Consider the following 26,949-nt stretch of genomic DNA (forward strand, 5'->3'; position numbering starts at 1 on the left):
CGGATACCTTACATAGCCTCTTGCTATGCAACCCAGACTTGCATAAGCATCAGAAAGTGGCTGGCTGGCTGAATGGATGGATGATTGCCAAACTGGAGCTTTTAGTGCCCAGGAGGTTCAGAGACCTGGGAACCCACTTTGTGCATTGATAATCAAGCCTTTGTTATTGTGCATACTCAAATTTTCTACACAGAACATATGATAAGTATATTGTTACAAATGAAACTGCTAAAAATTTTAATGGTCACACTTAGTAAAAATAAGTAATGTCTAAATCTAAATAATACATTTCACAAATAAACTTAAAATATTAATAAACTAAACTAAACTAAAGGTCATATAGAAATACCAAAAGTCATAATATGCAGCACAATCTTACAGACTTACTCATTTGTGTGGTGGTGCAAGTGCACATTCTTTCGGGCATTGAATCCTCCTCCTGTGGTATTCTACAGAGCAGTTCTGACATGTATTCAAACCTGAGAAAACTAAGGATTTCCTGCACATTTCAGTCTGGACACAGGCTTTGGACAGGAGTTGCAGTGCTCAGCTGTTATTGTGCTTAAAGCTGGCTTTGTTGAATTATGGTTAGCAGTATCAGCAGCATCATCTTGGATTTACCTATTGATTGAGTATTTTCATGGAAACTAAAAAATATGTATTAAAAAAATCCTATTGATGTACAAACTTCAGTAAATATGCATTAAAATATTGAATGTATCATTGAGCAGTTTATGACCAGAAATATGTGTATTATCTATGTATATATGTGCAATATCAGAGTAATACTTAACCACAGTAAATGTTCAGACAACTCATGTTTCATATTCATTTTGATCTTACATGGGAGAAAACAGCAGTAAAGAAATGATGTAATGACACAGTTTAATGGAAGCCACTTTATTAGCTTAACACAGATCCTGCAGCAAGTACTTTTCATGAATGTGGACATAAAAGCACAGACTTATGATAATACTGACATCTCTCTTCATACACAGTGGATTACTAGTCACAGAGAATCACTACACAATAACAACAAATGACAACGTTATGGTCAAATACAGGGAAGCAAAGGGACACTGAACCTCTACAGGACAAAAACACACTGCTGAAAACACTGCTGTGTATTGAGACAATGCACAGGAAAGAGAAAACCCAACTATACTGTATATTTATCTTTCAAATGCTGAATCTACAGCTAAATATACCATCAGAGTAGCCTTGCATAAGCATTTCCAAGGTCAGACACGTAAATCAGATGATATGCACAGTATATGGTGTGGAAAGCACTATATTAAAACTGGCATGCTCCAACAAAATAGAAGAAAATGACAGGACATGATGTGTAATTGATAGGGGAGAGATTATAATAGAAGTGTATACACAGAAAATTTGTCAAATGATCATGAGCCTTCTATGGAATATGTCCTGTTGTAAATGAAAGACTGGAGTGATTGTCCAAATACACTCTTTAACCTGCAGTCCCTGAATCTCACCCAGTCATCTAAACTAATCCACACACAGAAATAAACACAATATAGACAACCTTCAACACAAATCCAATCTTCCAGTAAACTCTGACCAACATCGACGCACTCATTTGATTCAATACATGGTGACTCAGAACACAGTTTGGTTCGCGAGATAACAGCAACTGAATTGTACACAACATCAAGTCTATATATGATGTGTCATGTTGGGGAGGGGAGTAGTTATAGTTTGGACTATATTGCTGCTGTTTGTATGTAGGCTGGGGGTAGGGGGGGTGCACTACAGGAGCTTCTTAGTTTGTCTGCTCTTCTTTCTCCAAATCTTTGAGGGCTTTTAGAAGGCGAGGTGGGGTGAAAATTTCAGTTGATCCTGAAAGACAAAATACAATCACTTTTACCAACAGATCAGCAAGGAGACATGACATCTCCAACAAAGATTTTCAGAACCTAGCAACACATTTAGAGGCAAAAGTACAGTGACATTTCTCTCTGTGAGGATGTGGCTGCACATAGAAAAATGAATTGGGGATGGAAAAGAGAAGCAACACAAGGAAGACGAACAACAGTGATGTTGCAAGGAAAAAGATCACAAGGATGGCCCTGGAGGGAATACAGAGGGAGGGTGAGGTACAACACAACACCACAAACTGACAGAGAGATGACAAGGAGAGGTATTTTTCACACACTGAGCGGCTAAGGTGAAAATAAAAAAATATATAGATTGCTGTTGTTTTTAAAGAAGGAACCTCAATAGCTTTATAACGCCCTTTGACAGCTCTTCTGGTTAAATGGAAAAATGCATGTGCACACTATACACAAGGTTGTTATGTCATTAATAAAGGTTACATTTCAGGAAACGGGAGATAACAATTTTAAAACAATTAAAACAGCTTCAAACAAACTACCGTATTGGCCCGAACATAAAACCATTTTATTCTGGGAATTATGTTTGAAAAAGTGAGGCTTATCTTATATTTGAGGACTACAATTACATGTGTAACACCGGCTCCTACACAGAGTGTTGCATTTGTTTGTAGCCTTAATGTGGCTAGGCTAGTGAGTATGTTAGAGTCAGTCTGCCCTAAAACTGCTCCATTAGCTCAGTTCAACCTGCAGGAGACAGCTGATGTAAATCCATGAGGAGTGAAAATCTGTCACGAGTGTCTTTAGTGACTGCTGTCACAGATGACGAGGAGCTGAAAGAGACAAAAACAGCCACAGAAAATATTTTGACAGGAGAGCCTGACAGGAGTGAGAGTGAGAGTGTGACTGATAGACAAGCTACACAAAAGTGGGATTTATGTTCTGCTTTAATGGTATTGTTTCACATTTAGGAGAGAAAACCCTTCTCTTCTCCCTGGATTAATAGTAGTTCATGGTTGGTTCCCAACCAGATTAGTGTGAAAGTGTATTATATCATTTAAATTCAGGCCAATACGGCTCTTCATACACCACATCTAGATACAAAAATGCTTGATGATGAATTGTACAAATGCAGATAACAGCGCACACTTTCAGACAGTCTCTCATCACTGGCATTCATGGTGTTGTACACATAAAAGTGAGGGAAGTAGTGGTGTGAAAAATGAAAAAAAGAGGTTAAGGGAAGTTCAAATCATGCCTATTTTCACGCCTTCGAGCACCTGACCAAATGCTGCAGAAAGTGGACATGGTTGTTGAATTGTCAGTTAAGAAAAATTACACATAATGACTGGATGCAGTTGCACCAGTTGTGGCATCAGAAAGATGCTCAATGATCCAACGTTTTCAATTTTCTTCATTATGTAGAGTGCATAATAGCTCGTGTGGAACAGTGGAGCCAGCAGTGATCCAACAGGAACTCACAGATCATCTTCTTATCAGTTAACAGATAAGTTCACCAACAGGACAGTCTACCAAAAACACTGACACAAGGAAAATAATGAGTCAGCATTTGAGTGTCAGTGAAAAACTCTGACAACAAATTCTGAAGGGATAAATGGTTCAAAGGTAAGTAAGACAGAGGACAGGCAGGCTGACACGGGGGAACAAGGATTCACAAATCACATCATGACTTGTGTATTTACTTTCAAACATCTTTTCACTCTGCGGGCGGCTCCTCAGTGCCCTCTGGTGGGGCGTTGGGGTCCAGGAAGTCTGGGTGCTGTAGTTCCTTTAGGTACTTAGGTGGGGTGAGAATGTGGGTGGAACCTACAGGGGACAAAAGCCTGAAAGCTGAACTCTGACTGAATCCTGGAGCTCTGGATGAAAGCTTGTAACAAACACAGCATCACATTGACATAAAGTATGACTTCAGAAAGGTCTTATCGAGGCAAAGTTACAAAATTCTGCATAATAAGGCTGTCTTCAGAGGTCAGTATGACTGTAGGCCTCATGAAATTCAACCTGCTGATAGATTTAGCAGATTCAGTCTTTCTGCCCTCTTTCCTGTACCTAACACTGCATCTGTTCCCTGAGAGTCACAACAACATATCAGCTCTCACAGAGAATGTGATTAATGCCATTACACAGAAGACCAGCTCTGCTGAATCAGCAGCACAGGAACATAAATATAAGATTTCAAAACAGACACATCAGCAAGATTCAAACCCTCAGGAGGAATAACCTCTTTTATCTATTTATACCAGGACATATTACCAGAAACATGCTGGATGAAACATGCTGAAACCCTATATAATGTACATGTGTATACATATACGAATGAGGTCTTGCCACTGTATTCCACAGTATGTATGAGCATGTAACAGTAATATTATTATTCTGGGAGAGTTAAGCCCCATGAATGTTCAGCTGTTGTTTAAGATGCCACCGTGAGTACTGTATGTCCAATTTTACTGAAAACATTTCAAATGAAAATGATCAAATTTAAATAAAGTTATTGGACTTGCAAGATACAGATTTAAAAAGAGGAAGCAGTAGAAGCTGAGATATACTGATTTCTAGTCCCTGGTATGGCTCAAGCAAAAACACTGGATCCTACATTTTCCATATTGCAACTTGAGAGCATCTTATATGACCCTCCTGCCTGGTAAATGCTCATGTCTTCCACTCCACCCCTCCACTTTGTAATCCAGGCTTTCTGGGACAGATGTGTAGTCTTCAAGCCCCAGCTGAGATAGCCCCTGATGACATCATCAGGGTTATTCTCAGACCTGACAAAGCTCCTCCAGAGCCACAGAACACATTATCACCTGTCATTGTGTGTTATTTACCAACAAGTGCACCCTCTAAAGACTGCTGAGCATTACCCCGCTAACAGAGACACCAGTGAACTCACCAATGATGGCCTCCCACTTGCCATTGGCCAGAGTGACCTCGTACACGCAGCGCATCTCGCTGTAGGTCATTCCTCCAATGATGAAGACAATGATCCTGGGCCCCGTCTTCATCTCTGTGGGTCCCCTGTTCTTGTGCCAGTTACCATAGCGAGCACTGCAAGATGAGAAACATGGACACAGATATAAATTTTCTGCAAAATATTGAAAGATAGTACTGTTTTTTATCAGTGCAGTCAATATTGTAAGACTCTTATTAAAGAGTCATTATGAAACAATAATGGTTCAGATCTACTTAATTTGATTTTATAGTAATTAAAGCCATTCATTGAAGTCATTTGCTACTTGAAGTTTAAGGCAATATATATAAAATGACCCACCTTGATGGAGCGCTGGCTTTGGCACATGCTTGTCGCTGGGAAATGTACGGGTACAGCTTGGGGTCAAGTTTGTCCTCAATGGCGTCCTGTGGGAACACAAGTTGCCAAAGTTTACATGAGAGGTGAGTTCAGGTTCAGTTTACAGTCGGGACTAGATGTATGTCTCTAGGGGATGTAGGGTGATTCCAACATTACCTGATGGTCAGTGATTTGAATCCAGTCTGGAGCACATACGTGGGTCATTTTTCACCAGCACCCCAGTAATAACTGCAGCTGAAACAACCTACTGTTTTTCAGTGAATCTCCTGTAATTTAAACCCCATCCAAAGAGATGTCTTTGTATTTTGAAGTGGATCTCTGAGTTTTTTCCTTTTGCTGCATTTTATCAGCTGTGTGTGCAATCTGACTTTTGTGTGTAACTGGTCAAAAATGTTTTTTCTAAATGGAAACATGCTAACAAATACAGTAGAGGGAACCAATATGATGACAGGAAAAAACAGATCCAACAGGAGAGCAAGACGCCATAAAAGCTCATCACATGGGCTGTTGTAATGTCAGATACAGGTACGTGCTGCTATTCTGCTTTGAACCATGTTTTTAGACCATATTTGTTTTCATTTTGGAAAATTGGCTCTATTTAAAGTATTCTGAATTAGCTATTAGCAGCTCCTGTTTGCAGTGTAGCCATGTATGTACCGACAACTATCACTGGGTTTCTTTGATGCTGAAGAAAATTTAAAAATGTGATGATTCTCAGGCAAGTTCTGCAGCCTTTTTCTTCTTAAGATTTATTGGTGATGGACATCAGAGATAATGATATCTTGAGGAAGTTAAGTCACACTGAATGATATCAATATGTGTTTCATGTCTGTTAAGATTTGACTGAGTTATGACTCAGAAGGAGGATGATTTTGGCTCTTTCGCCTCACACAGTATCTTTTCTCACTCTCAACTCTCCAGTGCCCCCCTGGGGGGGTTTGGCTTTGTCCTGCTGAATGCCCATGTCTGTTACAGACCAGATCCTGTCATTTTGTGGTGGTTAAAGTCCCATCCGGAACAATGAGTTAAATTACTGAGGGGAAACAGTGAATGTTTAATTCCCCACCTCCCCCTGCAAAGTTATTCCCATCCAGATGGGATGCCAGGCCTTGCAGAGTAGTGGGCATTTGACCACATACTGTCCTACTGTCCATTTTCTATTTTTTAAAATCTCTCCAGCAAATGTTAGAGAGACGCACAGACATTTAAGAAAACTGACAGGTGGTCTGAATTTATTACATTGTTTAGAAGGAGTAGCACTAGATTTAACATTATTAAAACTTGTTCAGATGCATATCTGTTGCAGATAAAGCCACTACCCTGTAGCGCTTGAGAAAGATGTCTCATTACAGTATAAGTGTGTAGTCACACTGCACTAGCTGCTGGTCATGGTAATAAGGGATGAGAAGTACCTCAATTAGATCCTTGACAAGAGGAGTCCACCTGGAGAGCTGGTAGGTCTGTTCACTGATTCGCTCCTTGCGGTCAGGCTTCTTGGTTTTCTTGGCAGTGCCCTGTGGAGAGCTGACACTCATCACTCATGCTTTCACTTTTTCGCTATAGTGGATTCAGGTAATAAAGATAATATTTCCAATGTAATTTCACTTGAAAACAAATAGTCACATGTAGGGAAGTTGAGAATGACACAATCCTTTGAAAAGTTATGCTCCTGAGTTGTTTGACACTGATCTGAATGTATCATCGCAGCAAACATACCCACAAGGGCCCTCTGTAGGTTTACTGTGTGCAGGGGACACCCAAAATAATCCCAATGGGAAACCACCACAAATCCTTTAGAGCTCCAGCAGGTTTCTCTCAGCAGCCTAAAGTAAACCCATCATTACAAGTAAGCTTGTGCAGGGCCCTTTTGGGGAAGCGTGGCCTTGTGGAATTTTGAAAAGGAACAATGTAAAGACACAACACAAGCAAAAAAGCTAAGCTGATAAATGGACAAAATATGAAAAGAGATACCAGGAAACTACTCAAAAGATCAGTTCATTCATCTCAGGGAGAACTACTCAACCTTTTTCAATACAGTTGTTGCTGTCTTCTGTGGCTGTGAAGGAGCCTAAAGTGGGTGCTTGGAGTTTGAAAGCTTTGAGTCAGGGAGGGAGGATCTAACAGAGGACTCTATCAAGTTGGATCATGGGAAGCGTAGCATCCAGTATTGACCCTTACTAGGGACTAAAAGTCAGGATTTCTCAGCCTCTGTTGCTTTGATTTTGTCATTTATTTTTGTAATCTGTTTCTATAACCTCCCCCCCAAAGTTACAGAGATTGAAACACTAAACAGTTAGGGGACACCCTGCTTTTGTTTTAGAGAGTTCAGGATGAGAGATTCAGGTCCTGGACCAGGACAGCTCACCTCAGAGACAATGGGCATGCCCATGTGGGCCATGTTGGAAATGATGTCACTGTCCTCTGGTGGGATGTTGGCATGCTGAAGCAGTTTACACAGGTTCTCCTCAGTCACACCTGACACACAGACACATGCAGGATATATTTATAGTCCATACATGCAGCACGCACACATGCATGACAGCATGCGCATTCACAAATACGCTGTCATACATGTAGACATGAGAAAAACTGGGAATGGATCAACACTAAAGAAACAAAAGAACAAAACATGAACATTCAGTATGAATATTTGAGCTTCAATTCAAAATTATAGCAAAATTCCAGAACAATGAACTTTTCTGCTTTACTCATCATTCAGCAGGATCTTCCAAATGTTATTATTGATGTAAAAACAGACCACTGAGGCTTAGGGGTTAAGACGCCGACCATGAACTGCAACATCCCTGTTTCAAATATGACCAGAGAATAAATAAATAAATAAATAAATAAAAACAGACGGTGGATATCTGACCATTCTTAAGGAAGATGTAGAGCAGGATGATGCGGATCTTGTCAGACACGCTGACATTGGTGTCCAGTAGAACGGGTACGATGAGTCTCATGGGATCCTTGATCTTCTCTCCTTCTGCATCTGTGCCCATCGCCAGATCCTTAGAGACAGGAGGAAAGGGAAAGGGATTCAGCTTGTGTGTTAGAGGAAAGAGGTGGGTTAGAACACATTTGTGGCTACAGCATCCAAGAGGGCTGTTTCTTAATTTCATTATAGAAGGTCAGAAGACAGATGTGGCATTCTGTAAGTAAACCCCTCTAGATAAACTCTCAACACTGGTTGCAGCTTAACTCATCTATCCAGACTTTGGCCTCTGGTTTCATGGTGTATAACACCATACAGAGACCAAAACCAAAACCTATACTCACTGACCATATCCAACAAGAAACACTACACAGAAGTGCTGGGTGGATGGATATTTGTGTACAAACTGAGCACAGTGGATACAACATGAAAATGGGTGGGGCTTTAGAGGTGTTGTTGGGTGTATTTCCTACTTTGAACAGAACAAGACCAACCACGTCCTCCAAATCTGAAAATTTTCATCATCTTTGCGGATGAGGGAAGTATCTGTCCCGATTTACCTGCTCTACACGACAGAGTTTGTCCACAGTGCCCTGGTAGCGGTTCATACAGTCCTCAGCCAGGTGGAGATGGGTTGAATACTGAGCTCAGAGAAGACAGATGTTAGTGTTAGTGTGTTTTTCGCACAGGGAGAACAATCAACTGCAAACAATATCAAAAGATAAGAGATTATTTCTCAGGAATTTATATATGCTAGATGGGATATCTTCAAAATAAGGTTGACAACTTACAGCTCAAGTAAATAAAGTGTTAGAAATACATTTTGCTTAAAGGTAGTTAAAACAGATTAAAACTGATTATCCAGGTTTCTACCCATGCAAGCACATGTATACACACTGTGCACAATATCAGATTTTACCAAGTTCTACAGTAAGTCTAGCAGCCATATCTTTAACTTGATCTGCTTTGGATGAAAACACCCATCAAACTGCACTACATACGGTAACCTGAGTTGTATGGATGTCCAGTAATACTCCAGATCCTACCTTGCTGAGCTCTTTCTGATACTGAGGCATCTTCTTCAGCATCTGAGACAGTTCTTTCATGGTGGTCTGGAAGACAGATGAGTGATATAAATCACCTGAAAGCTATAGTTTTAGTATATTTTGCAGATGTAAAATATATAATTAGATTCCATAACATGATTTAGTGAAAAACATCTCCCTCTTATCTATTTTAGTCTGGAACTGAGACCAAGTTTTATTTTCCTATAAAAAGTTGTTGTTTTTTAATCTGCCATTGTAGTAGAAATATTTCAACATGTTTTCAATACAAATCAACTTGTCTCAAGTTTTCACTGTTTAACATTTTCTTGTTCAGAGCTCTGGTGCCTCATGCAAGAAAAACTCATATGAACACGTTAACTCTTAAACGGCATGTCCGAGTGATTTAAGAGAATTTGTCGGTTTTCGTGTGCTAAGAATTTTCTCTTAGCAGCAAAATTTACTAGCAGTCTGGACCTATCACATGCGTCATGAACGGACAGTGCCTGTCTTTCTCCACAGTTTAAATATGATACCAAATGAACTAGAATGAAATACAGTGTGTACCAAAGACAAGCTCATCAGAGTTACTGAGAGGGTTTTTTTTATAGATGTGATGATTTTTATTTCAGTAGTTGTTGTAAACTCCAGCCTCAGTTTGTTTCTGCAGATCTCTGTCCAGTATCATGGTGTTACACCTTTCAGTGTAACATCACCTCTGTAGGCTATAATAATCTTTCCTCTCATATCTCTCTGACTCACATGACGCATGACAGCCTCTCTCATATTAGTCATGGAGCACTTTGCTTTAGAAAGATGTTTTTTAGCATCTAACTTCCTCTTTATTTCTGTCACAGTACAGCATTGCTCTGATGACGCGTCATTGATCACTCGACTATTAATTAATTCTGATTGTTTCAGGTCCTTTAATATAAATACTGACAGTGATGAATGTGTCTGCTGATTTCTGACAGCAGGACCTGAAGCTCTTCTTCTCTTTACTCCTTTTGCTAATGGAACTTGCCTACAAACTGACCAGAAAAGGTAACCTTAGATGTCAAGTTTAAGGGCACAGATGATGTTGATGATCAAATCTCACAAAGACACACATCCTCATGGTGTTTAGAGAGGTTTAGAGTAAGAATACAAAAATGTTCTTTCATGAGGCCCATTGTATGCATCTTTAATTAAGTCAGCAACTGTACTTTTATAGTTTATTTTATTGTAAATGTGTGCTTTTGTTAGTGGACCCACAATTTTATTTTTACTTAATTAAAATTCCAGTAATGTACATCACAGTTAAGTACAGGACTTCTTCCACCTCTGTGTGAGCGTGTGAAGGACAGTGTAAAGAGCTGTAACACAGTAACAGATCCTGAAACCAGAGCCGAGCGATACAGTGTGTCCTCTACCTTTTCTCCAGTGTTCATCTTTTTGCTGGCAGAGAATTCTTTCAGAGAGCGAGTTACAGCCCTGCAGATAAAGACAGAAGAGGACAAAACAATAGTCAGGAAATGAAAAATGTGTTGATGAGTGAAAACGGAGTAGGGTCTCTGCTAAATAACGCTCTGTGAACACTGTGACAGAGCTGTAGGCTTGTGGTAGGGGAAGCAGCACCTGTGTTTGTTAATTCCATATACTGTATATATGCCATGAGTGTGTATGTGTGAATAGAGTCCAACAGTACAGTCAAAGCCACTCACGTCGACACCTCAGCGATGTGTTTGTGTCTCAGAGTCAGCCACAGGTCGTCATCCTCATCCAGCAACACCTCCTTCGTCCTCGTCTCCCCCATCCCGCTGGTCTCAAAACTGAAATATATGACCCAAATTTCACAATCAAAGAAACAACAAAATAAAATACAAATATCATTGAAATGACAGCAGCTGCCTGCTTTCAGTGACTCCTGACAGCTGTCAGTCCTCCTTCAGTAATGTGTGCGGTTGTCTACCTGTACACGTCGTTTTCAATGCCCAGCAGGTCGTACGCCATGGCCTGCAGTGTGAGCTCATGCAGGAGAGGTGACACGGGATCAAACCCACGGTCCAGGATGAGCAGCTGAGTTCGAGACTTGTCTGGACCCTGGAGGCATCCAGAACAGACAGAAAACACTGAGCATACTTACATTTCTGTCATAAAGGTCAATGCTGATTACATGTTCATCTTTCTTGTCATTTTCCCTGCCATTAACATCTGATGTCACTTCAGATCCCGTCACTGCCACTTGCTCTGCAGTTACCCCATCACCCTGTCAGTTCAATCATCTGACTTCACCACCCAGCTGCACACCCCTTCTCTCATCACCACCACAATATATATATCTCTCCCTCACTTATTTGCCAGATAGTATAACACACTACTCAGTCTTAGGGTTCCATCACTCCGTCCTGTTTTCTGCCTGACCAGTTGTGACCCTCACCTGTTCCCTGCCTGCTCTGTTTGCTTTCACAGACTGATTACCTGCTGCTGAATTTGCTTTTGAGAAAAGGACTTTTGCTTTTTGCTTTTGCAGTCCCCGTTCAAAATGTACCTGTTGGAATGGGCCGATAGCTTTGCCTCTGGCCACTACTTCAACACATTAAAAAATTAATTCAGTTGATGTGAGGTGTGAATGAGTATATACACCAACAACATGAAAGAAACTAACATTCTATTATACACAGATGATATAAATAATAAGTAGTCTAATAGTAAATAAATGTTCTTTTCTCATTTCAAGTAGCCTAAACTAAGGGCTGTATTTAAAAATAAAATAATGTGCATCCTAAAATAAAGAGGATCGATCATATTGGGCTCTTAGATCATTCCTATTTTCTGTGCCTTCAGTTTGGATCTGAGTGGGTATGTTTGCTCCAAAGATTTGTGCTTTGTCTATAGTGGCACTTCACAATCACCATGGTCATGGAGCATATGAGACAAACTGCCCATGTAAAGTATTGCCTTTGTTTTACATGCATAACTACAGTCATTGTGTATTGGGTTCTGAGCGCTTCCAAAAAGCAGGTGACCCATGCTCAACCATGTCCCTGAACACCTCCTGTGTAATTACTTGCTGCTAATGCTATGCTGTCTGTCCAGACACAGGGTAAGAATGTCCATTCTTGATTAATCTACTGATCTACTTCGACTACGAGTCAGTCAGCGGAGCCCTGAAGCTCCACCCCGCCCCTGCACAGAGCAGAGCGGCTCGCTGATCGCTGGTTTATTCAAAGTTTATTAATATTAAATGTATCGTGCGTCTAAATTGCACCAAATTTGACACTGCACTCCCTTGGGTCCCCCGCCATGTACCCACCAAATGTGGAGTCAATCGGGTGAACGGTTCTTGAGATACACGAAGGACATACAGACATATAGACAGAGATTCCTTCCTTTACTATATATATATATATATATATATATATATATATATATATATATATATATATATATGTATATGTGTATATATATATATATATATATATATATGTATATGTGTATATATATATATATATATATATATGTATATGTGTATATATATATATATATATATACACCGTATGTATATGTTGTAACAATAGTATTGTTATGTGGTGCTTCTTTTCACATGGACTTTTTAGAGTGAGACACTTGTGAGGAGTAGCTGAGTGTTTGTTATGTCATGTATGTGAAGCTGTGATGGATTTAATAAATAGTGTAAGCAGCTGAAAATGCTTTAATTGTCCGTTCTGTGAAGTGTAGAGACAGAGCAGAATGAAACAGACTATGTAACCTACTTTTTATGTCAGATAGTCATATACAGTATGAAATTATGAATGCCAATTAATGTGCATCACATTACAATCACTTTTTTGTAGGTTTAAATTGTATTTTTTTCTGTGGTTTTAGAACAGCCTGCACAAATCCTGTTAACTGAAATGTTCAATGATTCATTTTCAATGACGTATCTCCACATTGGTCATTTGGCTCTGCCACCTACCTCTCCCATGGTGGGGTCATCAGCCTTGTAGCCATCCAGCTTCTCCTGAAGCATCTGGGCAAGTACTGCGCAGTCTTTGTACTCCCTGAAGCAAGACACACACATACAGCGTCACACAAGACCAGCTTTTCAACCTGGATGTGCTGATTCTATTTCTAATTTTGCATCTACTTGTGTATTTGCCTTTTTATGTAATCGTATCGTGTCACTTTGCATTCTGTCTGAACACACAGATACCATATCTCACCCGGTTCCATTGTTTTTTTACACTAAGGATTCTTCAGTAAATGTACATAGTTATGTGCAGAACTATAATGACTCAAACAAAGCCCTGATTTGTTAAAAGTAGAATATAACCCTGAAAAGAAGAATAAAAAACAAGCACAGTTCCAAAAAATGTTTTTAATACTGCTGCTCTGGTGAATGTATGTGTATTTAAAGAGTTTTTGAAACATTATTGGCTTATTACTCTAAAATCTCAAATAGCCTGTATTCAAACAATAGCCATGACCAGCACAACAGCTACCGTCAATGAAACTCAATACTTCCTGTCTTTCACATTAAAAGCCTACCAGGAAAGTATAGAGTTGGTTTAAATGTGAAACATCTGTAAGAAGGGATGAATTTAACTGATGATAGCCTAGTGGCATTTATGAGGTGTTAAAATGAGTAAATAACAAATATTAAGCAGGTCTCACGCTCTGTATCTGACTCCAGGATACTCTTTGAGAGTGGCACACAGGGTGGCGATCTGCTCAGCACAAGACTCCAGCATGTTGTTCTTCACATCAGCCTTGAAGGGGCTGTAGAAGTCCTGAAAGGCATCCACTCTATCCAGGGAGAAGACCTGGACAGAGAGACAACATGAGGTTCAATCACAACCCAGCAGCATTTACTCTTTTATAATGCCACACAGATCCAACGCATGGATGGACTTTGTTTCACACAGGAATGCATGAATATGTTTTATTATACTCAGCTTTGATGAAGAATTATAAAGTCCTGTGAAGATATAAATGGTGTTTTACAATTTTTCAGCTATGACAAAAAGAACATTTATGAGGAAACCTGAGAATGGTGAAATGTAAAAATAGTAAATAAAAAAATAAGCATATACTTTAAAAAAAAAAAAAAAAACAATACTCATTGATCCCTTTTCCCCACACACACACACTCTTGCAAACACGCACACATGCCCCCATCTGTTACTGACTCAATCACATGATAACAATCCCTGTGCTTTCTCTTGTCACACATCTTATCTGCACTCCTATTGGCTACAGGGAATGAACATTACTCCAGTCAGCCAATGAGGTAAAAGGATAAGAGGGGGGGGGCAGAGAGGTGGGATCAGTGTGGTATGTCCCTCCCCCTCAGGATTAAAACTACAGGACAACAGCAGAGGATTGAAGACTAAAGCTGATCCAACACAAAACACAGTGAGCCTCGTCCTCCTCAGCACCGTCCTTCCCCCTGTTGTCCTTCCTGAATAATTATTTTATCATTATTCTAGTCTTTCTTTCCAAATATGTCAACCCGCTCTACATTTTGGGAAATAACAAGGCCTCCTTCCCTCAAAAACACACCTACTGAGCAGATAGATACAGAGCCCACACTCCTCTTAAAATAACAAATTGTGGTTTTTACATATCTGTTTGTGTCCAGTAAAACAAATGAAATACAAATACAATACAAAAATCAGTACACTCTAGAGGTTCTGGTAGGTGGATTTTTGACAGGCTAGCTATTTCCCCTCACTTCCTGTCTATGCTAAGCCAAGCAAACCACTTCCTGACTCCACACTTAGACACAGACATCTATCTTCTTCCTTTAAAAAAACATTTTGAACAACAAGAATTGTTGGTAGCAAAACTTAAATGTCCATCCACCATGGCTCACATAATGCTGGTGAGAGTACAGAGCAGCTTCACCAGTAAAACCTCTTTCAGTGTTCATTTGGGCACCTGACTGTTGTTTTAAGACAGACTTGAAAAATTGTGAACCTGTCCTTTAATGTGTGATGTCCTTATGTCTCTGCTGCAGCCTTCTCGTGGCTAATCGTAGCAAACGTTAGACGTTTAACTGTTGTTACTTTTACTGTCTTTATGATTCAACACTTTTCAAATTATAAAGCTGTAGATGGAACAGTGGAACACAAATTTCTGTCCTCATATACTGTATACCAGCTGGAAACAAAATTACCAAACCATGATTTTGGTGGTGTGCGACTGGAAGATTAATGTACATGATAAGAAGTATCTGGGCAGCTAGCTGCAGCAGCCTCCCACACAGCATCTGTTAAGTATGGGGTAAGCTTGATTTGTGATTTAAAAAAAAAAAAAAGATTGATAATATATTGCTTCTGTAAAAGTTGCTGCTGTGATTATATTAGTAAAGTAGAGGTTAGGGGAGAATGTGTTGTATAATGGCAGGATTGATAGTGATCTCTGAACTCCAGACATAGCCGTACTAATGATGCAGCTTTCACTGCAGATTTTACACACAGTTGAGTGAAATCCTTTCAGACCTCATCCATCACACCTGAGGCAGGTATAATCTTAGTCTAGACGGTGTCTTACTTGAGATTCATAGGGCAGAAAGGCGACGTGGATCTCAGTCAAGGCCTTCATGGCTTTGGAAGCGCGGGATTTGGTCAACAGGCCAAACAGTGAGTCTGGGATTGCTGCAAAGAATCAAACAAAAACATGGTGACTTAGACTCAACATTATCTCAATACTGACTGTCATTACTTTATTAAAGGTTTTTATGTTAAAGGGGAGGCAATTTTATACATAAAGGCCACATATTTAAGTCACAGTGAAAACATTGTCTCATGTGGCTCTGGAAGAGCTTTGTCAAGTCTGGAATCATAAAATTAGCTTGGGCTTAGAAACCACAAGAAGTTTGGAAGTTGTGAGTATTTCACAGCCAGAGAGGTTCTAATGAAAAGATGCTAAATAGTTGCATTGTGAGAAATGTAGAATCCAGCATTATTAGTGTGTCAATATGTCTATTTATTTGTATAGCACCTTTTGCCTTGATTTTGGTCAGAGATGTATTTTATAGACCAACAAATTATAAGATCAATTCTTTGACAGACAGGAAGTCAGTGTATCCACTCGCTCTGAAAGCAGCGTCCATATGGATCTGATACCCCTATGTGAACACTTTGTTTGTTTGTTTGTTTATTCAGATCCCCATTAGCCACTGTGTTGAAACAGTGGCTACTCTTCCTGGGCTCCCAATAAGTATTTTTTAACAATACTTCAGTAACAGAAATACATCAATATATATCCATTCATTTTCACTATATATAAAACACAACGACACACAACATCGAACATCAACTCAAAGTCTGTCTAATAAATACAATAGCTCTATATCATAATTTCATCTCTTAAATAATTGAGAAAAGAAATCACTTAACAACTCAATCCACTAAATCACAAATAAAAGTGTGATGGATAGCTCTCCACATCCCATCAAACCTTCAAGAACAGAAAAAACAATAAGTCATATAATGTTCTACACTTCTCCTTGTGTAAACAAATACAATCTTAATTTTTCCTTAAAACAAAAAATTGGTAATGAATTCTATGCCACTGTTGCTCGATAATGAACTGTTCTCTGTGTTAAACTAGCTCTACATGGAGGCAACAGAAAACGACCCTCTGATGACTGCCGAATAGAAAAATTATGTATGTATGAAAAAAATGATAGGTTACCATAAAGTGTTTCTGGGGTTTTAGCTATGATGATATCACTTAACCAAGCCAAATGATTATTCATCATACTTACTATTGTTCGACAGTGAAAAGCATTGTGAGTTGCTTTGTTCTGAGCTACTTTCTGTTGTGTTGGACTAAATCACTGAACAATAATCTAACTGTGATAACACTAATGTTTGCACTAACCATTTGGTTAAATAGCTAGGCATGAATTTTCTACAGTATTTTATAGTTTATATAGAAATGACATGTGTCACTGCTCCTTTCAAACATGGCTGCTTATTAGTTTGTGACTTGGTGACTTGGTGTTATCTCCCTACAGTGTTAGCATCTGTTTAAGTCGACAGCATTATGGATGGGGCCTATCCCATTCAGCTCAGTCTCACTATCCCAGGTACCCCTCTGCTGGGGTTTCTTTAAAAAAAATCAACGTATCTACGTAGAGAGAGCAACTGAACAAAATATACTTTTTGTGCAAAATAATTTTTGTGCAAAGAATCAGTATAATCTTTGGGTGAGGTATTTTATAAAGAAACCAGTATAAATACTCTACAGCTTGTGACAGAAAAGTAGTGTGTGAGGTTGTGATAAAGCAGGAATCAAGTCATTACCTTCCACTTTTTCACTGTTGCAGTTACAGTTATATTAACTTTGGTTCACTAGTATAATTATTCCTTCAGCAGCTGGTTCACAAAGTATGTTTTACGCACAGTATGAACATGAGCTTGTGTGTATTTCAAAGGGATGTGAATGTTTTGGGAGTCACCAGATGAACTTTAGGTTTAAAAATGTTCTGTCTATATTCTGTGGTCCTGGATTACAGTTACTCACTGTCAGTGAAGAAGACGTGAGCTGCTCGGTACCTCGGAGACTGCGGGTCTCTGAAGTCATCAATCAGACCCTCGACAGACTGAGAGAACACAGGAGAGAACAATGTGTTGACTCATGGACTGATGTGAAAGGGAATGACAGTTTGGACAATCCATCAGTGTTCAAAGAGACACTGTGTGTTTCCTATCCAATTATATTATATTTAAAATAGCAACAACTACAAACTTTATTCCTCCAATACCCATTAGATTCAAATGACATTTTTTTAAATTTATGGAAAAAAATGCAAAATGAGAGCAATATCTAAAATACTGCACAGGAGTTGTAAGATAACATTTACCTCATCTGTGGGTGTTATCAGGTAGATGGCCTCCATGCTGGGCAGAGGCTCGCGTCGCTTGGTTATGTCTTCTACAACTGGAGGGCAAAGGAAAATAATAAGCAATGATCTATCAGTAATGACCTATTTGTAGGAACATCAATGCATTTAGTGTGTGTTTCATGTTTATGCAGAATCTTTGTACAATGGAATGAAATTGTCTTGATCCAAAGAAAACGTCTTTTCACTGCTCAACATGCTAATGAATGCTGGAAGGCTGCGGTCATCCTCTCTGTCAAATATCACATCATGTTGAATTCAAGTGGCAACTGACTTCAAGCTGAAGACAATGCAGAAGTCCCTCAGAGTGCAATACCACCAACAGCCACTAGATGCTCCAACTGACTCCAATTAAAAAAGTCTCAACTTCTCTCTAGAAATACCGAGTCAATCATTTTTTTAACAAGTCATTATGGTCTCAGTCTCTACATTCAGGCCCCCTAGTAAATGTGTTAGTGGTCATTTTGGAAGTTATTGCTCCATTAATAACATTTGAAGATTTATAGTAGCTTTGATGTCTGCTGTGTCGGTGTTGATTGACAGTTGGCTCACCTGCTGTTCACCCTGGCTCCCGGACTCACTGAGTTGGACTGTTGTCACAATATTTCACTGAGATAAATGTTACTTGATTACAATACCTGCCCTGTTGGCACAATTTAGCTAAAGTAGCTAACATTAGCCCAAGTGTGTGGTGCTCAGTGTTCAGTAAGCTAGTGTTAGCGTGGGTCTGAGGTAGTGATGTCACACCTCACTACATCCATCTTTATATACAGGCTATAATGTTATTTCTTTGTCCTTTGAACTACACATCATGGCCAAAAACATTTGGACACCCACACACTCTTCTGGTTTCAGGTATTCCAGCAGACGTTGGAACCTGGCTGCAAGGATTCACTCCCATTTAGACATAAGGACATTAGTGAGGTCCAACACTTATGTTGGGTGATAAGGTCTAGCTCACAGTTGGTGTTACAGCTCATCCCAAAGGTGTTCAATGAGGTTAAGGTCAAGTTCCTCCACACCAAACTGGGAAAAGCTTTTCTTTATGGAGCTGGTTTTATGCACGGAGACATTGTTATGTTAAAACAGGAAAAACACAAAATTAGAGGAACACCGTTGTCTAATACCTCATTATTAAGCTTTAGAGGTGTTGTTAGATTTATTTTTGCTCCATACTCAAAGGTACCCTGCAGAGCTTCTGACCATAGTGCTATGGAGCTGTTGTTTAAGTAGGTCCCCGTTCAACTGGATTCAATTTACCAGCACTAAATTTGATTAAACTGATTACAAGTCTACAACTGAAGTGAAATGACCTGGGTGGTTGTACTTACTGGTGATTCCCTCTGACATGATGTCTGTCATCTTACAGCAGGAGGAAATCATCCTCATACTCAGCTTATCCACCACCAGCACCTACAAAACACAGACAGACAGGCCTCTTTGTATCAAAGAGTTTTATTTTCATATATTCGGTGAATCAGTTAATTTCCAAGGCAATTGTTATCAAGAGACTATACTCAGATCAATGGGGGTGAATGCCAAACATACAGTATGTCATCCTGTGCATCATGGTCATTAAATAAAAGCAGCAAAGCAGCAAGACAAGGGGGACCATACCTTCCATTTTCCTTTTTCTCTTGCCTTCTTGATGACATTGTTCATTATCTCTGTAAAGCAGGACAAATGAGATTACATTTAAGTTGAGATAATAATACAATAACAATACAACAAAAATAAAGCTCATCAGAGTTATTGGATCTATATCCATGTGAAGCCTGATCCATTTGTCTGCTGACGGTATGGCAGCTGTCAGAATTTCAACACCGTACTGTCAAATGCTCCCAGCTTTGTGAGCATTTGACAATGAATGATCCACATAGCATACAGAATAACTAAACTACAGCCAACTGTTTCAGTCAGTGACAGTCAATATACTCACTGACTGACACTGTTTTTCCAGGATATTGCTTCTAGAGAGACACATTGCTGCTGAGTGTGTCAACAAACAGTGGGTAAATGTAAGTATTGATGTAGAGGTCTGTGTTTTCATCGTCTCAGCTTCCTTTTCTGTGTTTTCTGTCATAGTAAATGAATTTCTTTGGGTTTTGGACGGTCAAAGCTTACACATGAAGTATCATCGTTGTAGTCCTTCCTTGTAATTGACATCTGTGTTCCATGACAGTTCCTCACTAATTACTGTCCTTTGGTGTCTGTATTCATTTATAACTTCAACATGTAATGCAGCAGCACACATCTCAACACCTTGGTGAATAAAACTGTCTGTATGTTTAGGAACACGCCCATGACTGAGCTCTTAACATGTCAATTACAAACAGCTACTAGAGGAAAGGAAGTAATGCTATATAAAAATGGTGTTAAAGCAAGATTTAAAAACAAAATCTGTTTGATCTAGTCTAGTTTGAAACAGAGGAGTGGAGATGCCAGTAAAGCAAACCACCCCTTAATTCTAATCAGAACATCTCAAACTCATCCGAGCATTGCAGATATGGGTTTTTTTGGAGTTCTCTCACAGTGACCCCATTTACACCTAGTCACTTTGTGCATTTCTGGCAGATCAGATAGCTATGTAATTGAAAAACAGTAAGCTAAGTGTAATCCAAGAGGCAGACTGAAATCTGATTGTTCAAACCTCCACAGAACATGGTCAATTGAAGAGCCCAGTGGACACTGTATCTGAGAAGCACTCATCAGGTCTTTATGGTAGCGGGACTTGATGGAAACAACTCCAGAATTAAAGGCATATTACAGCAGCAATGGACTTACATGACTCTGAGAGCATGAGGACAGATTTTCTCAAGTTGGGGACAAAAATTGAACTTTTTGGGCTGAACATTCAGAGTCTAACACCTGGTACTGCTCATCACCAGTGAAGCATGGTTGGGGCAGCATAATGTAATTGGATTGTTCCTCAGTTGATGGAGATCAGAGATGGGAAGACGAGAAGATGTTCAGAGACGAGGGAAGGATGAATACAGCCAAATACAGAGAGGTCTTTAAAGAAAGCCTGCTCCAGGGTGCACATGACCTCATGCTGGAGCAAAGGTTCACCTTTCAGGGTGACAACTACCCAGAACTGAAGCTGGAATATTGGATTGTATAGATAATGTAGGGTTATCAGAGATCCAGTCACAGAAAAAATAATGCAATTTAATTCAAAGAACTTTATGAACTCAAGTGTAAGGTTAAGTGAAACATGAAGCAAGGGAACCTGATGAGCTCTCAATGTGAGAGTTGATCACAACTTTACATGCTGTACACACAAGCAAAAAACCCCCCAAAAAACTGGGAAAGTAGTACTCCCACACAACTGGATACCGGATCATCACAGCAGCAAAATATTGCTTTACTTCATAATATAATCAATAATGAAGGGCTGAAGACAGCGAATAATACAGAAGCGTGTTTGACAACTCCTGTCCCTTGTGTTGATGAGCAGCGTCCCATTTTCCCTCACTAGGGGTTTAAGCATCCGGTCTGTCAGACTCAGTGCTGGGAGGGACAGGCCCACTGCAATCACTGCCTCTAATCTGCTCCCAATCCTCTTATCCAATGCACCGCTCCCCACCGCTATTTCTGGGCAGTTTCTGTGTCAGCGGACGTGGCGTCACGGGGAAGCAGCATCACTCACACACACAGATAAACACGCAGACTTACATTTAGCCTCAAAAATAATTCAACATGTCCTGTTTTTATGCGGGGCCAGGAGGATGTCTCACTTGAAGAGCTGCTCTTGAGATGTTGTAAGCACATTATCATGAAGTTATGGCAGCATGATAACTGTGAGCCAATGTCTTTGTCTGATAACAATAATTACTGTGAATGACGAAATATGAAATTAGAGGTAATTTTTTTGATGTATGAAGCAAAAAGAAACAGTGGATAGTGTGCACATCCAACCCTCGTTGAGTACAGGTGCAGGACAAATGGTTTATATGATGATTTATCACAAAACATCTCTGTCTGAAGTTGGATCAGACATATGGAATTCCACGGCCTCCAGTCAGCTGGGCCCTGCTGTCTAAGGAAAGACATGCTGGTCGATTATGTATTCATCAGTGAATGATCCTGTTTATCCAATTAGTCAACAGGATTAAGTGGAAGTGTCCATGAAAGAATAGGACGCCACCTGACAAGCTGCTTTCACAGGCAGGATAAACAACAACAGCCTGCTGGTGGATCTTAATATCAATATCAGTATTATAAAACAGCATAAATGATGATCACACCTCCACAGCTTTATAATACTGTGTAAAACACACACACTGCGGCAGACACTCAGTCAGCATCACAACAGACTGTCAGAGAAGCAAAGGGGAGGTCTGTACTGATAGACAGGCTCAACCCCATCTATCATTCATGTTGGAACAAGAACTCATGACGTTATACAGACAAAGGTTCATCTATAACTTTTTATCTTTAAAGACATTGGTAAACGTGTATAACTTTGTGAAATGCTTTCTTCTGTCCTTTACAGCTGTCAGATGGAGAATCTTCAGTGTCCCTTCACTCAGAACTTGATAAAACTGCATTTTTGTGCACCCTGGGCCAGAAAACTTAAACAATTCAAACTTTGTCATGAAACGCTACTTTCATGAGGAATGTAATCGTCTTAAACAGTCAAATTTTTATCTCTCTCAGGTCCTGCTTTGTCATGTTATACATGATTGCTGTAATAAAGGACACCTATCTTACATAACCCTTTTGGCCACATTTCTCTTGTAAAAAATAATGCATCTCAAGAGACTTCTTGGTTAAATACAGGTGAAATGGATTAAAATAAAAAGCACTGCTGACAACTGAATGGAACAGAGCCACTGTTAATGTTATCAGTTCCACCTGTGCTTTTTCGGCTATGACAGTCACAATGTCTGCTGTGAAAAAGGTCTAAGGCTAACACAACTGGCTTGATAAATACTCATGGTAAATCAAAATGTGAATTTCTCATATACAGTATGTTCACTTACCATGAGTATTTTTTAATCATACCTAAATTTATTTTCTTGGTGGAAAAAAAATGTTCTGTCAAAAATGACATAACAGATCATATGTTAGTCGACTAAAAATATCTATAGTTACATTTGAGTGATAGATGCCATCTAGCAGCTGTAGTAATTATGACCCAAAGCAGTGATGCAAACTAGGTGACGATAACAGCAACAAATTCTTCATTCAGAGCTTTAACGAAACAGTGAACTTTGCCACAGGAGGCCGCTGTTTGTTTTATGTTTCCAGCCACGAGTCGGGACAGCTTTTTAAAAACCGTAACTACAACCTTCCCCTAACCTTAACCTTGTGGTTATTATTGTTGCCATGACGACGATGGTGGCCTAACATTAAGGAAGTAGTAACATTAACTCACACCACATGATTCTCTAACCTTAATAAACCCAAATCATGATCTTTCCCTAAACCTAACCAGACTTTAACCACAGCGTTGTCACATCATAAAACATTATTTTTTAACAGTGATGTGTAACGGTTTTGGAAAACACAGACAAACGATGTTGTCCTGCCGATTACTGCTGATAGAGGCGCCAGATTAGAAAACCCTCCTATGTGTCGTTCTGGAGTCACATGGTTGTTTAATACGGAAGACTTGTTGAAAAAAAAATCTCCTCTCCCTGCTATCATCTCCCTCTGTCAGGGTATATTCCAATACTATCATATATGCTGCATTTGTTGAGTAATTTAAAATAATAATCGTTGTTAATGTGTGTGTTTTTTTTTTAAAGTGAAAAATCTGCCATCTCTTGGTATCTCTCTTGTTTCATACCAAGTTGTTTCAAGGGTTTTGTGAAGCTGCATATTTTGGAGCAATTGACAAAAACCTGCAACAAGGATGAGTCGACAACTGCCCCAAATGCCCCAAAGGCCCCACACACTCAAGGGCCCCAAAGGCCCCATATTCATCGTGTCATTTGTTTTGTGGTCATTTGCTGAACTGCAAATTTGTTTGGGGATATGCACTACTACTACTAAAGGGCAAAATCAAGTGACATAAATCTTGCCCTGAGTCAAAAACTGTGTTTAGACAAATTACCACACAAAGTTCAATAGAGGCCCAGGAGGCTCCTGGTGGGTTAATCTACTCCATACTTAAAAAAACAAAAAACAATGCTATCATATCATATCAGATTATCATAGTACGGTACAGTGCCATAAAGACATCACCTGACTACCACACATACTGCATGCTGGACGAGTGCAGCTGCACCTTCTGTCCAGGCTAAATTGGTACAAATCTGCATGAAAATGGAAAATGGAAATGTTTCCAGTGAAGCAGCCTTGCTTCCATTAAAACCACTCTGATATCTGATGAAACAGCTCAGCATTTTTGACACGGCGGCCTCTATACAGTCCCTGATCCCTTGACATCACCTCTGTCAGCTTCTAGAAACATACTGAGCAGATATTCAACATGTTCTGTTTTTCTGATCTGCTAAAGTCTCATTGATGACTGATGACTGACCAGTCCAGTGTGTGACAAGAGTCCCCATTAAATATCAAAACCAGAAATAATCAACTGTAGAGAGGTAACGTGGTATTCGATACTGATATTATATTAACATGATAAGTGTAGAAATAAGAGCTCTAAAATAGTTTACCTTCATTTATTATTTTTTTCAGTACAGCACCGTGAATTGCAAAAAATTACAGAAAAAAGATGCTCTTTCTGAAGGATTGTATAGAGTTATAAATTGTATGTCTTTATTAATGTTTAATAAATCCTTTACTAACGGTGTATACATCAATGGTGAGACATTAATAAGAACAACTTGCCAGGTTGGGAAAACAACTGGTTAGACTAACAATGGCAGAATTGATTATTAAAACGCCTTAATGATGACTTATTAACATTTATACTAGAAACTGAGGAAACAAGGATCATTTTTTTATTATATAACTACATTATACATTTTGATATTGATGGATCTTGTATTAACCATAACCCATAAGTACTTGGGCTTTTGGATAGATGACAAACTCCTTTAAAGCTCATATTTCAGTTTTAATTGATAAACTGAGGGTGAAACTGGGAAATAACAACATGTGTTTTCCTACATTCTGTAGGCTCAGTGGAGGAAATTCTTCTATTAGTCCTGAACTATGGTGATGTTGTCTGTATGCATCAGTCTCTACTCTAAAACTTCTGGATACCATTTATAACTCTGCCATTATATGTGTGACAGGTTACTCTTACGTTACACATCATTGCACTCTTTATTAGAATGTAGGATGGTTTTCTCTCTATGTGAGAGGAGAGTATCATTGGCTCATGCTGTTTTAAAAAAGGTCCATAGATCATCATTTTATCTATCCTCATTTCTCACCTGGAGATGTGGAACTCAAACGTGTTGTGCAGACTGGCTTCAGTTACAGGTTCCATCAGTAAATACTAAGCTTGGAAAGTCAGCTTTCAGATATACTGTTCTCATAGAATAATCCAATACTCTGGTGTCCCTGAGTACTTTCAGAGAACTCATTAAGGGCACAATGTATATATTAATTGCTTTATATGCTTTAGCTGTGTTGCTCTTGAATAATACATTAATATAATACATATAATATAATACATGAAATATGTTTTATTTATTTATTTTATAAGTGTCGTCGGTTGTAAACTCGGCACACTTGTAAAAGAAAGGGGAGGGCTCCTGTAATCTCAATAACTGACGACATTTATACATTTATATCACTCATATGTAACGACTGTGTATTGTATCTATGCTGGCATGAAGCTGACAGTACAGAAGAAACTCAGTCTTAGTTAATGTGAGTGTCACTGTCGACTCTTCCCTCCACTACTTCCTCTGAGAATGATGTCAAAGCGCTTAATCCGCACAGACAAAGATTAGTGAAGCAGGATTTACACCTAACCAGGACTCCAACGACACTAACGGCTCAATAAACGTCTAACAAAACACCGACAAACAAGTTCATAATGTATAAATCATCTCACTGACAATAATTTGAAATAAACAAACAAAAAGAAACGCTTGGAGAGATGCTGGCGCGGAAATATTTGTGCGTCTTTTGCGCGTCGAACTTCCCTCAATAACAAACTGCTGAACTGCACAGTCCTGTAGATCAATCAATAATCTGACAAATTAATTAAACCAAGAAGCGTTCACATCTCACATTAAATGTTTGCAAAATGAGGATGGCTATTCATGCCCATACAATACTTTACAATGGCTTTGGAATAACAATCATTAAATCATTTGTTTATGAGCCAGTAAATGAAATAAACACATGAGCTAATAAAATAAACAAACAGCTCTTACTTTCTCCAACAATGGCTTTTAGTCCAAGTGGTGCCATGATGAGCCCTCAGCTGCGCGTCCACTTCTCCTCAGATCCTAACTGAGCTGACCCGCAACCACCGTCAAGCTCACAATAACACGCACAATAAGCGACGTACTTCCGGTCCAATTAAATCCAAAATAACCACCTCACTATTTATATGAAATTAGTATTTGATATTTCTATTTTTCATTGTAAATTTGTGTGACTGATGGCGGTGTGTTGACACATGCATGTGAATGTGATCAGCTGGTTATGGTGTCACCGGTCATTTGACTTTATATATATATGCCTCATTTCCTTCCTGTGAGTATTTGCCTGAGGAAGAAGACTTGCAGTAGGTCTAAAAGGGAGGGTTGGTGCTGTCCGTCTGGTCCATCCAATCTAGTATTTACAGATGGGAGCTCTGATTCAGTGTGCAGGTACTTCAACATGCTTCATATTCTTTGAAACACTTTTCTTTGCTTTAATGCAATAGTCGTCATGTAGTGAGACCTTTAAAACAAAGCTGTCATTACATCCAGGTAATGTCATGAGGTTATACACATTCAACAAATACATTGTGT

At 39.2% G+C, this 26,949-nt stretch overlaps 1 protein-coding gene across 2 annotated transcripts; it reads right to left on the reverse strand.

Moving 5' to 3' along the window:
* Positions 1 to 884: 884 nt before the first annotated feature.
* On the reverse strand, positions 885 to 26,481 carry stxbp1b (syntaxin binding protein 1b). Of its 2 annotated transcripts, XM_044363088.1 has the most exons (20): positions 26,365 to 26,481; positions 19,676 to 19,725; positions 19,390 to 19,471; positions 18,020 to 18,096; positions 17,680 to 17,758; positions 15,700 to 15,803; positions 13,819 to 13,967; positions 13,121 to 13,205; positions 11,114 to 11,244; positions 10,866 to 10,973; positions 10,575 to 10,635; positions 9,166 to 9,231; positions 8,680 to 8,760; positions 8,057 to 8,195; positions 7,550 to 7,659; positions 6,597 to 6,698; positions 5,146 to 5,231; positions 4,768 to 4,922; positions 3,557 to 3,680; positions 885 to 1,860 (listed from the first exon to the last, which is right to left on the reverse strand). In XM_044363088.1, exons 1-19 carry the CDS (start codon positions 26,399 to 26,401, stop codon positions 3,571 to 3,573), a joined length of 1,812 nt encoding a protein of 603 aa, XP_044219023.1. In that variant the 5' UTR covers positions 26,402 to 26,481; the 3' UTR covers positions 885 to 1,860; positions 3,557 to 3,570. The 2 variants fall into 2 exon arrangements, with proteins under 2 accessions (XP_044219023.1, XP_044219031.1); XM_044363096.1 differs by lacking the exon at positions 3,557 to 3,680.
* Positions 26,482 to 26,949: the final 468 nt, after the last annotated feature.

Source organism: Thunnus albacares, chromosome 2 (assembly GCF_914725855.1).
Source record: "Thunnus albacares chromosome 2, fThuAlb1.1, whole genome shotgun sequence".
In the NCBI taxonomy this organism is placed as follows: domain Eukaryota; kingdom Metazoa; phylum Chordata; class Actinopteri; order Scombriformes; family Scombridae; genus Thunnus; species Thunnus albacares.